Consider the following 15,368-nt stretch of genomic DNA (forward strand, 5'->3'; position numbering starts at 1 on the left):
GACAATAATGTATACAAAAATATAAAACATGCATATATACACATTTTAAATAAATAGATATATAATTTATGTGTATATAAATATAAAGCATGTATATATAAACATTATATATAATATACTATATTATTTATAGCAAAAAATTATAAAAATATAAACATATATTAAATTTATATAGATAGATATTATACATTTAATAAATAAAACATGCATATAAACATATTTATATAATATATAATTAATATATATTAATTATATATACAAAAATTATGTATACATAAAATATAAAACATTCATATATACATATATTATAGATAGATATATAGCTTATGTATACATAAAAGATGTATTATATATAATTTATGTATATATAAAATATAAAACATGCATATATACACATATTTTATATAGATAGATATATAATTAATGTATACATAAAATATAAAGCATGCAGATATACACATATTTTATACAGATATATAAAATTTATATATATATTAATTATATTTACAAAAATTATGTAGACAAAAAATAGAAAACATGCATATATATATATATAGATAGATAATTTCTGCATATATGAAACATATATTATATATATAATTTCTGTATATATTATAAAACATGCATATATACATATATTTTATATAGATAGATAATTTCTGTATACATAAAATATAAAGCATGCACATATATACATATTTTATACAGATAGATATATAATTTATGTATATATAAAATATAAAACATGCATATATATATACATATTTTATATAGATATATAATTTATGTATACATAAAAATAAAACATGCATATATACACATATTATATAGAGATATATAATTTCTGTATATATAAATATACAACATGCATATATATACATATTTTATATAGATATATAATCTATGTACACATAAAATATAAAGCATGCATATATATACATATTTTATGTAGCTAGATATACAATTAATATAAATATTAATTATATATACAAAAATTATGTATACACAAATATAAAACATGCATATATACACACAGTTTATATAGCTAGATATATAATTTCTGTATATATAAAATATAAAGCATGCATTACACACGTATTTTATATAGATAGATATATAATTTCTATATATATTATATATATTATATATATAATTCATGTATATATAAATATAAAACATGCCTATATACACATTATATTATATATAATTTATGTATACATAAAAATAAAACATGTATATATATATACATATTATATATAGATATATTTCTGTATATATAAAAATAAAGTATGCATATATATGCATATTTTATATACCTGGATATATAATTTATATATATATAAATTATATATACAAAAAATTATGTATACAAAAAATAGAAAACATGCATATATACACATTATATATATAAAAAAAATATATATAAATAAAATTTATGCATACATAATTGATATAAAACATACCTCACATATTTACATTCTGGTTTTCTTCCCACTCCTGGAAAAAAAGTGACATCTGTTCTGTGCAATTAAGGAGAAATGCAAACACATACACACACAGAGGAGGAAAAGCAGCTCGAAATTTACATTTTGTCACTGCTGCGGTGGCAACCTCTGAAAAAAATCCACCAAAAAATACTTTTAAAAAATGTGGGGAAGTGCAAATTTTCAGGGTGGTGGCCAGGATTGGATTGGGCTCCAATTTGTCCAAATATTGAGGGGTTCTGCTCCAATTTATGCAGATATTGAGGGGTTCTGCTCCAATTTATCCAGATATTGAGGAGCTGTGCTCCAATTTTTCCAGATATTGAGGGGTTGAACTCCAATTTATCCAGATATTGAGGGATGGTTCTCCAATTTATCCAGATATTGAGGGTTCTGCTCCAATTTATCCAGATATTGAGGGGTTCTGCTCCAATTTATCCAGATATTGAGGGGTTTGGGCTCCAATTTATCCAGATATTGAGGGGTTGTGCTCCAATTTATCCAGATATTGAGGGTTGTGCTCCAATTTATGCAGATATTGAGGGGTTGAACTCCAATTTATCCAGATATTGATGGGTTGTGCTCCAATTTATCCAGATATTGAGGGGTTGGTCTCCAATTTATCCAGATATTGAGGGGTTATGCCCCAAATTATCCAGATATTGAGGGTTCTGCACCAATTTATCCAGATATTGAGGGATGGTGCTCCAATTTATCCAAATATTGAGGGATTGGGCCCCCAATTTATCCAGATATTGAGGGTTTGCCCAATTTATCCAGATATTGAGGGGTTCTGCTCCAGTTCATCCTGATATGGAGGGATTGGGCTCCAATTTATCCAGATATTGAGGGATTGTGCTCCAATTTATCCAGATATTGAGGGGTTATGCCCCAATTTATCCAGATATTGAGGGGTTGTGCTCCAATTTATCCAGATATTGAGGGGTTATGCTCCAATTTATCCAGATATTGAGGGATGGTGCTCTAATTTATCCAGATATTGAGGGATGGTGCTCCAATTTATCCAGATATTGAGGGGTTGGGCTCCAATTTATCCAGATATTGAGGGATTGGGCTCTAGTTCTTCCAGATATTGAGGGGTTCTGCTCCAATTTATCCAGATATTGAGGGATGGTGCTCCAATTTATCCAAATATTGAAGGATGGTGCTCCAATTTATCCAGATATTGAGGGGTTCTGCTCCAGTTCATCCTGATATGGAGGGATTGGGCTCTAATTTATTCAGATTTTCAGGGACTGGTGACTGATTTCCTTCCAGAATTAATTGGGCTTCCACTCGCAGCTCCAGTGGATGGGCTGGCTGAATATGGAATTGTACTGGGAGCCACGGTTATACTGGGGAAAAGTTGTGGTGGCAGCCGTTCCCCAAAGCCCTTACCAAAATCAGATCCAGGAGGTGGGAACACAGCTTAAATCCACATATTGGGATGGCTGGGACCTCAACTCATTCCCATTCAGTTGGCCCTTAGGCACTTCAATTTTATCAGTTCTGGGGTTTGGAACTGGAGGAAATTGGGAATGTGGAAATTGAGGGGTTCACAGGGATCTCTGTGCCCACAAAGTGCTCCTGGAGGGTTGGCACAAGGATAAGTGGATGCAGACCTGTCCCAAATATATTTAGCCTAAAAAGCAGGAGGTGGTTTTGGGAACAGCTTTGCAGTGGGAATAATGGTGGTAAAACATCTCAAGGTGCAACTTGATGTTTCTGAAAGGAATTATATTATAGAGCATTTGCAAAGGGCTGGAGGATGCAGCAGCCTGGCAAATCCCTCTGCCTGATATTCTCTTTTATTTTGAGCCCTTAAAGGTAATTTCCTGAATTTAAAACAATAAATTCCCAAAAAGTTACAGTTCTCAGCTCAGAGTGCAAAAAGCCTTGTACAATGGGGTTTATCCCCTAATATTTTACATAAAAACTGATTTAGAGATTTCTAGGCAGGGTTTCCTCCCTGCCAGGTGAAGTGTGATCAGCGTGGGAAAGAAAGCTCCATGGAAATGCCACGGTTTGCTGGGCCAGCCTAACCTGGGGGGACTGGGACATCCCTGTCCCCCAGCTGGGCTATCCCGAGGATATCAGCAGCAATTCCTGCATGCAAAGGGTGCTCAGGCCTTGGCAGGGGCTGCCCAGGGAGCTTTGCAGTGCCCAGCCCTGCAGGTGTCCCAGGAAGGGCTGGAGGTGGCACTCAGTGCTCTGGGCTGGGCACAAGGTGGGCACTGGGCACAGCTGGGACTCCATGGGCTGGCAGGGATTTTCCAACCCATTTGATTCTGCCCTTCGAGGGCAGCAGGTGGCCCAGAGCCCCCTTCCCTCCGTGCCCCGGTGGCTGCAGGGGGCGACAGGCGCTCGCTCACCGCGGCTCCTCCGCTCCACGCCAACCCCGGGGGGCGTGAAGGGAGGAAGCCGAACCCCCTCAAGGCGCCGGGCTGACCCCCCCGCAGCCCGTTCTCCCCCTCGCCTTCCTCCCTCCCAGCTGGGCTGAGGAAGGAGGAGAGGAGAGAAGAGAAAAGGCGGACAAGCGGCAGTGCCGGGGCTCGGGGGCTCTGAGGGGCTGGGGGGCCCCCGGCCCGCGCGGGCCCCTCACGGCCCCTCACGGCCACTTCCGCCCGCGGGGGAGGCGCCGCCGCCAGCGCCCACGTGACGGACGCAGCACCGTGCCGCCTCACCGTATCGCTCGTATCCCTCCGCTCGCCGCTCCCCCCCGTTCCCCACGCCCTCTGTGGGGCGAGGAGAGCCGGCGGGCAGAGGGGTGCGGACGGTGCGCGCAGCGCGATCCGTTCTCCCGGTCCTCCCGGTGCCCCGCTTCTCCGCTTCTCCGGTGGCGGGGTGGGAGGGACTACTTTGTGTGTTGGCGGATGCGTCGCGTGGGCGTGGCGGCGCCGCCCGCCGTCCCTCTCGGAAGCCGCGGCCATGATGGGCGCCCCGCGCCGGCGAGCGCTGCGGGCCGAGGGATGAGCGCGGCCGTGCCGCCCTGAGGAGCCGCCGCCGGGAAGAGCCGAGGGAGCGACCGCCCGGCCCCCGGGGCGGGGAGCGGAGCGGGGCCGGGCCGGGGGCGCGCCCCGCGCCGCTGTCACCATTGCCGGGGCCCGGAGCGCCGCAGAGCTGCTCCCCCCGCCGCCGCCGCGCTCGCCCCAAACACGGCGGCGGCGGCGGCACCGCCCGCAGGGGCTCGGCGCGGCTCCCGACGCGCTCGGAGGAGGAGAAGGAGGAGGAGGAGGGAGCGGCAGCCGGTGCCGCCGCCGGGAGCCGGGCCCGCCCGGGGCTGAGCCGCCGGAGCATCAGCGCCCGGGGCCGCCCGGTGGTGCCTCGCGGCCGCCGCCCGGGCCCTGCGCGCTGCCCCGGAGCGGCCCCCGGCTGCCAGACATGACCGCCATCATCAAAGAGATCGTCAGCAGGAACAAAAGGCGATACCAGGAGGATGGCTTCGACCTGGACCTGACCTGTATCCTCCTCCCGCTCCTGCTCCCGCACGTCCCGCGATTGCATCAGACCCGCGCGGCGTTACCTAACGCGCTGCCCCCGGCCGCTCCGCCGCCCGCCGGGGCTCGCCCGGGCCGCCGCGCCCTCCCCCGCCGCCGCCTCGGCCGCCTTTTGTCCGGGCCCGGCAGATTAACGGGAGCTCCAGGATTAACGCCAGCGCTCCTTGGCGGCCCCCCCGAGCCGAGCCGAGCCGCGCAGGGGCCGTGCCCTCCCTCCCCCCGGCCCCGGAGCCCCCCGCTTATCTCCGGCTCCTTTGGTGCTTGGGCTCACGCAGCAAATGCGCCCAACCCGCCGTGATTTGCGTGCACAGCGCTTTATCGAGATATCTATATTTTTTTTAATTTTTTTTTTAATTTAGTAACTCGTCTTGAATCGCGATTCTAATCGTGGCAGGCCTGTGGCTTTCCTCGGGTTGCTTCAGTGGAAGGCTGTGTCCTCTGCCCTGATTTCCAGCCCTCCGCTAAGGCAGAGCTGTACCTTACGATGCAGCGAGGCTCTCCATGACAAGAGGTGGCAATCGCTCCTTCCAAATTCTAAAAAAAAAACCCCAAAACGGCCAAAACCCACCATATTTTTGATTTTTCCCGAGGATGTGTCACAAACGAGAGCGTGTCGGGTCTCCTGGAGGAGGATTGTATAGAATACTTGTTCTGGAATAAGTAATTACCTTGCAATTACGGCTAATGAGGCAAAAGCCGGTGTGTAGTTTTGGTGGCCTTTGGAACAGATGTGTTGGGCAGATGTTTTAGCTCGGAATGCCCTGCAGGGCTCATGGTGGGTAGGGGCAGGGTCTTGTTCCTTGGTGGGCAAAGATTGGTGCTGTGGGAAAGGTTTTGGGGGCAAGAACTTTGCTTCGAAGTTGGCAAAATGAATATTGACAGCAGTGCTCAGAGCTGGGCTTCTCCCTGTGGAGAGATGTTTCTGTTCTCAACGGGATTAGGTGGAAATTTATTGGGTTTTGGAGCAGTTACATTCAGGTCTGAGCAAGTGCTCCAAATAAATCCAGTTTTTGAGCAGAATCAAAGCTGCTAAAAGCTGTAGCTAGTACAGATCTCTTGCTTTTGCATTGAGCCTTGGCCTGAAATTTTGGTGGCTTTAAAACAACCTGAAATGTTCTGGACTTTAGCAAGTGGCTGTTTGGCTTTTAGTTAAAAACCCAGCAGCTCTGGTTCATTATTTTTGCATTATGTTTGTGATAAAAATACTTTTGGGCCTGGATTTTTAGGTGCTTGGACTTGGTGATTTTGTTGGCTTTATGGAAAGAGTTAAATGGTGGCAAAACCAAAAGATTTTTCCTTCACAGTTGAGGAGTTTGGTGTTTCAGGCATCTTTGCCCAGATGTGCCCTTGCTAGGGAGAGATGTTTTGACCCAAACACATCTTTTTAACTGGTCTTATCCTCCCAGCAAGAAAATCAGTGAATGCTGAACCTCGACTTCATTGCTCAAGCTTTCCTAATGATGTGTCAAGTGGTGATTGCTTATTTTGAATTTTAATTCTGAGAATTTTATGTTAAAACAGGCTGTTACACTGGGCTTAGGCTGGTGTTTCTAAAAGGAGCAGCTGGCTGCAGTCCTGCCATGAAATTTGTGGAAAAGATGCTATGGCTTCTTTAATGATAAAAATATATTATTGGAAGAAATGTTTTTTTTTTGTACAGATGATTAATGAATGAAGATTTCTGTGCAGTGGCTTTGCTTGAAGGCTGATGCTGCTGCAGAAGTGAAAGTTGAATTTTTATATCACTTTGTGCAGGGCTCTCATGGAATTGTTGCTCACCATCCCTGGGAATAATATCCTGATAGCTTTTTATTCCTTGCACACATGGCCATGGATTTCATATCACAACCATTAAAGGGAAAAAAGAGAAAACCTGAAGCCCAGGTGAGCTGTTGAAGGCATGGCAGGAGGAGCAGGTGTTGAGATGTTTTCTCAGGGTTGCTGCCTCTGTCCAGCCAGAAGGGAAGGGCAGCCAGGAGTTGTGCATTTGGGAAATGGAGCTTTGGGTTCCTCCTGCAGCTCCAGAACCCTCAGCAGCTGCAGTGAGGACAGGTGAGGTGTCTGTGCTCTGTGCTCTGCCACGTCCCCTGTGAGCAGAGCATTTTGGCCATGGATGTTATCAAAATGCCTTGCAGGAATTCCTGAGTGCCCCAGGCAGGCTGGGTGAGGTGCTGGAGTGTGGATCAGAGATTTTTGGCATGGATATTATTGAAGCATGGCAGGAGGAGCAGGTGTTTGAGATGTTTTCTCAGGGTTGTCTGCGCTCTGTCAGATGAGGGAAGGGCAGCCAGGATTGTGCATTGGGCAAAGGAGCTTTGGAGTTTTGCAGCTCCAAGGCCTTCAGAAACTGCGTAGGGCAGGTGGGTGTGTGTCTGGCAGTCTGTGATCAGAGATTTTGGGCATGGATGTTATCAAAGGCCTTGCAGGAACTCCTGGGTGCCTGAAGCAGGCTGGGTGAGATTCTGGAGTGTGGATCAGAGATTTTTGGCATGGATATTATCCAATGCCTTGCAGGAACTCCTGAGTGCCCCAGGCAGTTCTGGAGTGTGGATCAGAGGTTTTTGGGCATGGATATTACCCAAAGGCCTTCCAGGAGCTCCTGGGTGCCCCAGGCAGGCTGGGTGAGGTGCTGGAGTGTGGATCTGAGATTTTTGGCCATGGATATTATCCAGGGCCTTGCAGGAACTCCTGGGTGAGGTGCTGGAGTGTGGATCAGAGATTTTTGGCCATGGATATTATCAAAGGCCTTGCAGGAGCTCCTGGGTGAGGTTCTGGAGTGTGGATCAGAGATTTTGGGGCATGGATATTGCCCAAAGGCCTTGCAGGAGCTCCTGGCAGGCTGGGTGAGGTGTTGGAGTATGGATCAGAGATTTTTGGGCATGGATATTATCAAAATGGCCTGTGCGATGGGATCCATGGTGCCTCCAGGCGGCTGGGTGAGTTCTGGAGTGTGGTGAGATTTTGGCATGGATATTTCAGCTTGCAGGGCTCTGGGTGAGGTTCTGGAGTTGGATCAGAGATTTTTGGGCATGGATATTACAAGCCTTAGCAGGACTCCTGAGGTGCAGGAGGTCTGGAGTGTGGATCAGAGGTTTTTGGGCATGGATATTACCCAAAGGCCTTGCAGGAGCTCCTGGGTACCAGAGGCAGGCTGGGTGATGTTCTGGAGTGTGGATCAGAAAATTTTGGGCATGGATGTTATCAAAGGCCTTGCAGGAACTCCTGGGTGAGGTTCTGGAGTATGGATCTGAGATTTTTGGCCATGGATATTACCCAAGGCCTTGCAGGAACTCCTGGGTGCCCCAGGCAGTTCTGGAGTGTGGATCAGAGATTTTGGGCATGGATATTACCCCAAGGCTTGCAGGAGTCCCGTACCAGGCAGGTGGGTGAGGTTCTGGAGTATGGATCTGAGATTTTTGGCCATGGATATTGCCAGGAACCCCTGGGTGCCCCAGGCAGGCTGGGTGAGGTTCTGGAATGCCAAAATCCTTGGTTGGGCTGTGTCAGAGCCTTTTAAAAGTGATCTTGATGTCTTGATCTTTGCAGTACAGGACGTTGTGGTTGGAGCCCTGAGTTCCTGAGGAGCTGGTGGAGAATCCTGGTGTGTGCAATGTGGGATTTCAGCAAAGGGAGACAGCACCTTCCCAAAATCAGTGCAGAGTGTGGAAATGGGCCTGGGTGTCTTTAAAAGCCACCCTACTGCTGCTTGTCATCTAATCAGATGTGCTCTCTGAGCACTCTTTATGCACATCTTGGAAAAAATATTCTGAACTCACAAGAAAAAAGGGTTTTAAAGGTGGAGATATTAAATCAGCTGTTTAATGCTTCAGATAGTTCTGGTTTATTTGGGTTTTAATTCATTTCTGCAGCCCTGGATACTTTTTGAGAAGGAAAGTTTGGATTCACATCTTTCTTCTCTGATGGTTGCATTCCTTGATGCTGCAAGCACCAGAATATTTGCTGAGGCATTCTGTGCATGATTTCTGAAATTGTGCAGTTTAGTGATGCCCTTTTTACAGCAAACATCTCCATGCAGCAATACATGGATTACCTGTGTCTTAAGAGCTCTGTGTGTGAATTTAGCAAATGGGAATAAATGTCACTGCTTCTTGTGGGTGTCCACAGCTTAACACCGAGTTTAGCTGGGTGAAACTCTGTCTGCTGTCCCCAGGCCTCCTGTCAGGGTGCAAACGGGCTCGACTGAAGCATGTGCAGCTCGTGACCTACATAGTGCTCCAAACTGCAGCAACATCCAGGCTGAGGAGATGTTGGGAGCAGTTTACACGTCTCACACGTCCTTTGTCTCGTGGAATGAAAGGCAGGGAATGCTGGAATTGCTGCAGGAAGCTCCTTAGAATCTCTCCTTAGGATCTCTTGACTGCTTTATGCTGTTTGCAGTCCTAAAGCTCTTTGCATTTTTAATGAAATTTGAAATTATGGGACTTGATTTAAAATGGCTCAGCTTCCAGGAAAAAAAAAAAAAAAAAAAAAGTGAATTAGTAGCATGAGGTCTATACTGTGTTTAAAAATAGAGGCCGAGCTGGAAATGCCATTTGTTTAAAAGACTTGGGCTCATTTTAAAATTGAAGTTTGTTAGAGGTTTTGTAACGAGTTTGTCTTGTACACAAGCACAGGGAGGGTTTGGAAGAAACTGGAAGAGACCAACTGGCAATGCATTGTATTGGTGGGAAAGGATTTCTTTGTTCTGAAGTAAACCATGTTCCTCAGCAGTGTTTAGAGCCCAGCAGACTGATTTTGCTTCTGGAGCCTGGGATGCTGTTGGGTTTTGGAGCAGATCCGTGCCAGTTTTGCTCTGAATTCATCTCACAAGTCTGGGACTCAGCAGAGTTTCAGTTCCCTGCTTGGTGCAGGGTGAGTTTGATCCCAGGAAGATTTCTGCACTTAGCAGGGATGAAAGGGTTTGACCTGTCAGAGGTGGTGATGGCTGCAAATGTGTTCCTGCATTTTCCCTTCTGGGCTTTGACATTCACTGCTCCCCACAAGCCAGAAAACCCCAAACCCTGTGCCATGGTTGTGTGGATGGGGGTGTTGGACACCTAAAACCTTCAACCTCCCATCCAGAGTCACCCATCCCCTTCCTGCCCTGCTTTTTCACTGCTTTTATTCAGAAAGGGACTTCAAAAAAGCCCTCACAAATTCCAGCTCATCCCTTTGCACTTGGAGAATTCTTAGGGAAATGTTTCAGCTTGGATCAGAAATTTTCAGTGCACGTGGAGGCTGTTTGCACAAGCTAAACCCCAAATTCAAAAATACCTTCCTGTGCACACTTTGAAGTGGTGGCTGAGTGTTCTTCTCGAGATGGGCAGAGAATTGAGGGCACCCTGCCTGGTATTTCTGATCTGGTGACCTCTTAAAGATGCCCAGCCTGGGTGATTGATGATTGGAGCTTGGTTTTAAGCTCAGTTAAGTTGTGAAGCCTTCAGAACATGCAGAGTTTTGCTGTTAAACGTGAAAAGGGTGATGCTGAATCAGCTGCCAGCTTTGCTAGGACCAGGTCTGAGTGTTTTTAAGGAAAAATCCAAGTTTTTTATTACTTACACTAAGACTGATGAGGTGCTGGCACTTTGTGGGTTACTTTGTGGGGTTTGCTGGCTGAGGAATTGTGGCAATCCCTCCCCACATTGCCTCTGTGTGGTCCAGCTGCAGTCTTGGAGGATGGTGAATTTTGGGAATGCATCTTTCTAGGAATGTCTGCTAATCAGGAAAACCTTTCTGTGCACAGGATGGTTCCATCTGCCTTCCCCTGACCTGGGAGAGGATGGAGAATTGAGTGTGCAGCTTATGCAACACTGGGGCTGCTGCAGTAGAGTCATGCACAGAGATTAGTTGGCTCTAGATAACTGCTGGGCTTGGCTGGCACATTTCTCTGGGACAAAATTCCTGTTGCTACACTTAGGACACCAAGAGGAACTTGCCAAAGTGTTCTGGGGCACAGTGACTGCTGTAGAGACACTGAGTATTGATGTCTTAAAACATTTTATAGAGGAATACAGAATTATCCTAATTTTCTCCCAGAAGATAGGTAGCTGTATATTTTCCATTTTCTTCCTTTCAGGTTGGTTTGGACACCTAAATCCTCTTTGTTGTGGAAGCAATTGATATAATTTATGAAGTAAAAATACAGCTGAAAGGATGTTGTGTTAAACCCATAAAGCCAAACCTAAACTTCAAGGAGTGCAAACACAAAGTTGAAATGTTCTATGTAAGTTTTTTTGCAGGTTGTGAATTGCTGAACAGTTCCTAAAATGAAATTCTATTTATAATGGATTAATGTTGTTGCCACTTTAATGCTGCATAAGCTGACAAATTATACCCTGGTACCTTAGCCAGAATCTTCCCCTACAACAGGTTGAAACATGAAAATAGTTGTTGTGTGATGATTTAAAGGACAATTGTTGTGTTCTGACAAACTGCAAGGGAAGGGAGGGAATAGGCAGCTGAGCTGTCAAATCCCTTAATTCCATCAGAGACCAAAGATTGTGTCATTGCTCACAACTGACTCCCAGAGCCCAGCTCCTTCCTAGTTTGGAGCAACTCAGAGCTCTGTGTGATTTTTATTCATTTGCTGTGCATGCTGAAGGTTAATTTATTGCATGGCTTTTTCAGGGAGGAAATTGGGATCTATAGCCTGGAGTTGTGTGTGGTAATTCCTGGGTATGCCCTGTGCCTCATAAATCATCTGAAATCATCCTGGATATGCCCTGTGCCTCATCTTAAATCCCAGGGGAGCTGTGGGCTCCTTTGATTTGGCACTTGGGTGAAGGTTTTTTGGGATTTCCTGTGAGTTACTGGAATGCTGATTTCTAGGCTGTAAGAAGAGAATTTATTTGGAAATGTGTGGCCCTGTAGAGCAGGATGTCTCCTGAAACGTGGATTATTTGTGGGTGGTTGAGTCTCCTTTGAGCTCTGTTAGTTTTTGGATGTGTCTTAGGCCCAGGTTGATATTTCAGATGTAAACAAATCCTTGTTGCAGTTTCTAATTCAAGCCAGCATCCTCTTTGCTCCTGTCATCATCTGCCTCCTCTGCTCTTGCCTGTGAGGCCCTGGGAAGAAAAAAAAAAAAAATTTTGTAGAATGGAAGTAAATAATTGTGCAATTAGGCCCTGTATCATGCTGCATAAATCTAGGTTATCTTAATAACAATTCTTAGGCAATGGAGCTCAAGTGGTGGCTCTGTGATTCAAATGGTAATTGACTGTGCAGCTAAAAAAATTCAACTGCACTGCTCTGTGTTTGGGATGATGACTATTGCAAAAGCTGGCATTGTTCCCTTTAAAGATGAACTCCCAGCTCCACAGCGTGCAGCAGTGCAGAAAAACTGCTTCATATCCAGTTTTTTGTACTGAAGTGCTTAAGAAATGTCTTTATAAACTTAATTCTGCCTTTGTGGAGCTGTGGTATAATGGCTTTTAATTGCATGATTAATTTTCTTACAGGGCTCTGCTTAATTCATGGCATTGCCTGGGTATATATTGGGCTCCAAGTGAAGAGTTGTGGATTTTCTGTTCTTTCATTTCTTGTGTGGGTGAGTTAGAGAAGCAATGTCCTTTTTTTATGCTAACATTTAGAGGAGGGAAACACCAGATCTCATTTGGATAAAATTATCTATTTGGAACTTATTGTTTGAGTAGTGCTTTATTAGAGTAGCCCTGGGTCTTGTTTTGCCACTCACCTTTATTTTCTTTTACACATTAAGGTTTGATAAATCCATACAAACCTTACTTTTTGTAATTTCTGTTCTCTGAAGGTTTTTACTGTGCTATATTTATTTATTTACTTTTGACCCATCTCACACACATTAAGGTTTGATAAATCCATACAAACCTTACTTTTTATAATTTCTGTTCTCTAAAGGTTTTTACTGTGCTATATTTATTTATTTACTTTTGACCCACCCCACACATATTAAGGTTTGATAAATCCATACAAACCTTACTTTTTGTAATTTCTGTTCTCTGAAGGTTTTTAGTGTGCTGTAGCCCCACAGCTCTTTTAAATTCCCTTGTCTCTGAAAGTTTTTTGGATGTTCTTTCAGCTTTGCAAAAAGTTGAGTCTGAGCCATTTTTCACTTCCTGTCAGTAAATATCAAAGTAGTGACTCCTCTGTGCTGGCTTCTCTTTAGTGAATAAAATTGCTGTGTTTTTCTGGGGGTGTTTGAGGTTAGGACATGCTTAAGTACACAGTGGTGGTTGAGGGAGATGCTGCAAAGTGGGGAGGTGTGCTGGGAACAGCTCTGCTGGAAAGGGCTCATGCTGAGTTGGATGCTGGTTAAAACAACTCAGTTTGGCACTTAAAAACTCAATTTGAGGTGTGGTAATGCAGCTTCTCCCAGCATTGCTTCCTCTGGAGAGGATCTGCTCAATCCCTGCCTCATGTGGCACCCACAGGGTGGGGATTTGATGATCCCAGAGCATTTCCCAGCCTCAGTGATCCTGGGATTCTGCACCATCATCCTTGGGCCACCATGTGTTGTGGCTGGCTGTGGAAAGATGGGATGTGGCCTTTCCAAAATGGCAGCAGAAACAAAAGAACTTTCTTTCCTGGATCTCTGCATGTTTCCCTCTGGAAATCTCTTGGGATTGTAGGGCTGAGTTAGGGAGTTGAGCCTCAGTCTCTGCCTTCACTTTGTATCAATAACAGAGTGTGGTGCAAAATTCATGTTCCTGTTTGCTCTTTGTGAATGGGCAGGGCAGCTTTTCTGTGCCTTTGATATAGTCAGTTATTTTAGAGCAGGGTTTCATGAGATGGGATTCATCACATCCAGCTCTTGGCCTTGCTCAGCACACCCCAACAATCCCACCCTGTGCCTCAGAGCATTGTCCAAACATTTCTTGCATCTCCTTCCTTTACTCTCTGCATGCTTTTGTATCTTTATTTATGATTCCAGACCGTTTTGAAATGGAAGTTTCAGGTGCCTTTTCCTCAACCTTTGGCACTACAAGCTGTTCTCTAGAGCAGCCATCATCTTTCATGCCTTTATTACCATTTTTTCTCTTTCTGCTGTGAGATCTGTGGGGTTTTTTCCCCCCAATTTTAATGTGACCCCATTAGCAAAGCCTCCATATGGCTGAGAGTTCCTGGACACATTTCCTACACCCCATGATGAAGGGAGAGATTCTTGCTCTGGGATGACTCCCAATATAATAAACAGATCCAGAAGTGAGTTGTGGATGTAGACAACCTGGCATTTCCTCCTGAGGCATCTTCTGATTTATTTCTGTATGAATTTGAGTTCCCCTCCATACCTTTGGCAGCCCCATGACCTCATGTGGGCAGCTTTGCCTTCTGGACATGAGGGAGTTGCAGTTGTTGCATTGAAATTGCAGGCTGAAAGCTTAAAAAAAACCTAAAAAATGGGGGAAAAGAGAATCCTTGTTGGAATATGGAGCATATTTCTTTATGAATTTTCTTTATTTCTTTATGAATTTGAGTTCCCCTGCAGACCTTTGTTGACCTCATGTGGGCAGCTTTGCCTCCTGGATATGGAGAAGTTGCAGTTGTTGCATTGAAATTGCAGGCTGAAAGCTTAAAATCCTAAAAAAGGGGGGGAAAAGAGAATCCTTGTTGGAATATGGAGCATATTTCTTTATTTCTTTATGAATTTGAGTTCCCCTGCAGACCTTTGTTGACCTCATGTGCACAGCTTTGCCTCCTGGACATGAAGGAGTTGCAGTGGTTGCATTGAAATTGCAGGCTGAAAGCTTAAAATCCTAAAAAAGGGGGGAAAAGAGAATCCTTGTTGGAATATGGAGCATATTTCTTTATGAATTTTCTTTATTTCTGTATGAATTTGAGTTCCCCTCCATACCTTTGGCAGCCCCATGATCTCATGGGCAGCTTTGCCTCCTGGATATGAGGGAGTTGCAGTGATTGCATTGAAATTGCAGGCTGAAAGCTTTAAAAAAAACCCTAAAAAATGGGGGAAAAAAGAGAATCCTTGTTGGAATATGGAGCATCAAGGGGTTAAATGCATTTCTTGTAAATGATAAAATGTTTCAGCCACATCTGAGTTGGTCCCTTTGCTTGTTGTTGAAGGCACAGATGGTGGAGTTGACAAGTGCAGCTGGCTGGCTACAAGGAATCCTCCTTTGCTCTGAAGAACTTTCTTCCTGTTCATTTCCTCTGTACTTCCTGATGATCCAGGCTCCTAGAAAAACACTAAAATCATTTTGCATTTCATGCTGGCTAATGGAAATGCTGCCTGTTAAATAAAGAAGGCACTCATGGGTACAGCTTAAACAGCATGCATGTCAGGAAAGTCTTTAGATTTTTCTGGTTATATTTTCCTGTGTCATTTTCTTTTTTGTTCTTGGGATGCTGTCAAGCAAATGGCACTAATAAGAGCTTGGCCATTTGTCAGGGCTCT

General features: G+C 44.5%; 1 protein-coding gene across 1 annotated transcript in view; it reads left to right on the top strand.

Annotated features, from left to right (window-relative positions):
* The first annotated feature begins 4,491 nt into the window (after positions 1-4,491).
* PTEN (phosphatase and tensin homolog) overlaps positions 4,492-15,368 on the top strand; it is a 49,691-nt gene continuing 38,814 nt past the window's right edge. Inside the window, exon 1 of the mRNA XM_064716657.1 lies at positions 4,492-4,944. Within this exon, the coding sequence (XP_064572727.1) occupies positions 4,866-4,944 (79 nt within the window). The 5' untranslated portion in view covers positions 4,492-4,865. The remainder of the gene's footprint in view (positions 4,945-15,368) is intronic.

This window comes from Zonotrichia leucophrys, chromosome 6 (assembly GCF_028769735.1).
Source record: "Zonotrichia leucophrys gambelii isolate GWCS_2022_RI chromosome 6, RI_Zleu_2.0, whole genome shotgun sequence".
NCBI classification, from domain to species: domain Eukaryota; kingdom Metazoa; phylum Chordata; class Aves; order Passeriformes; family Passerellidae; genus Zonotrichia; species Zonotrichia leucophrys.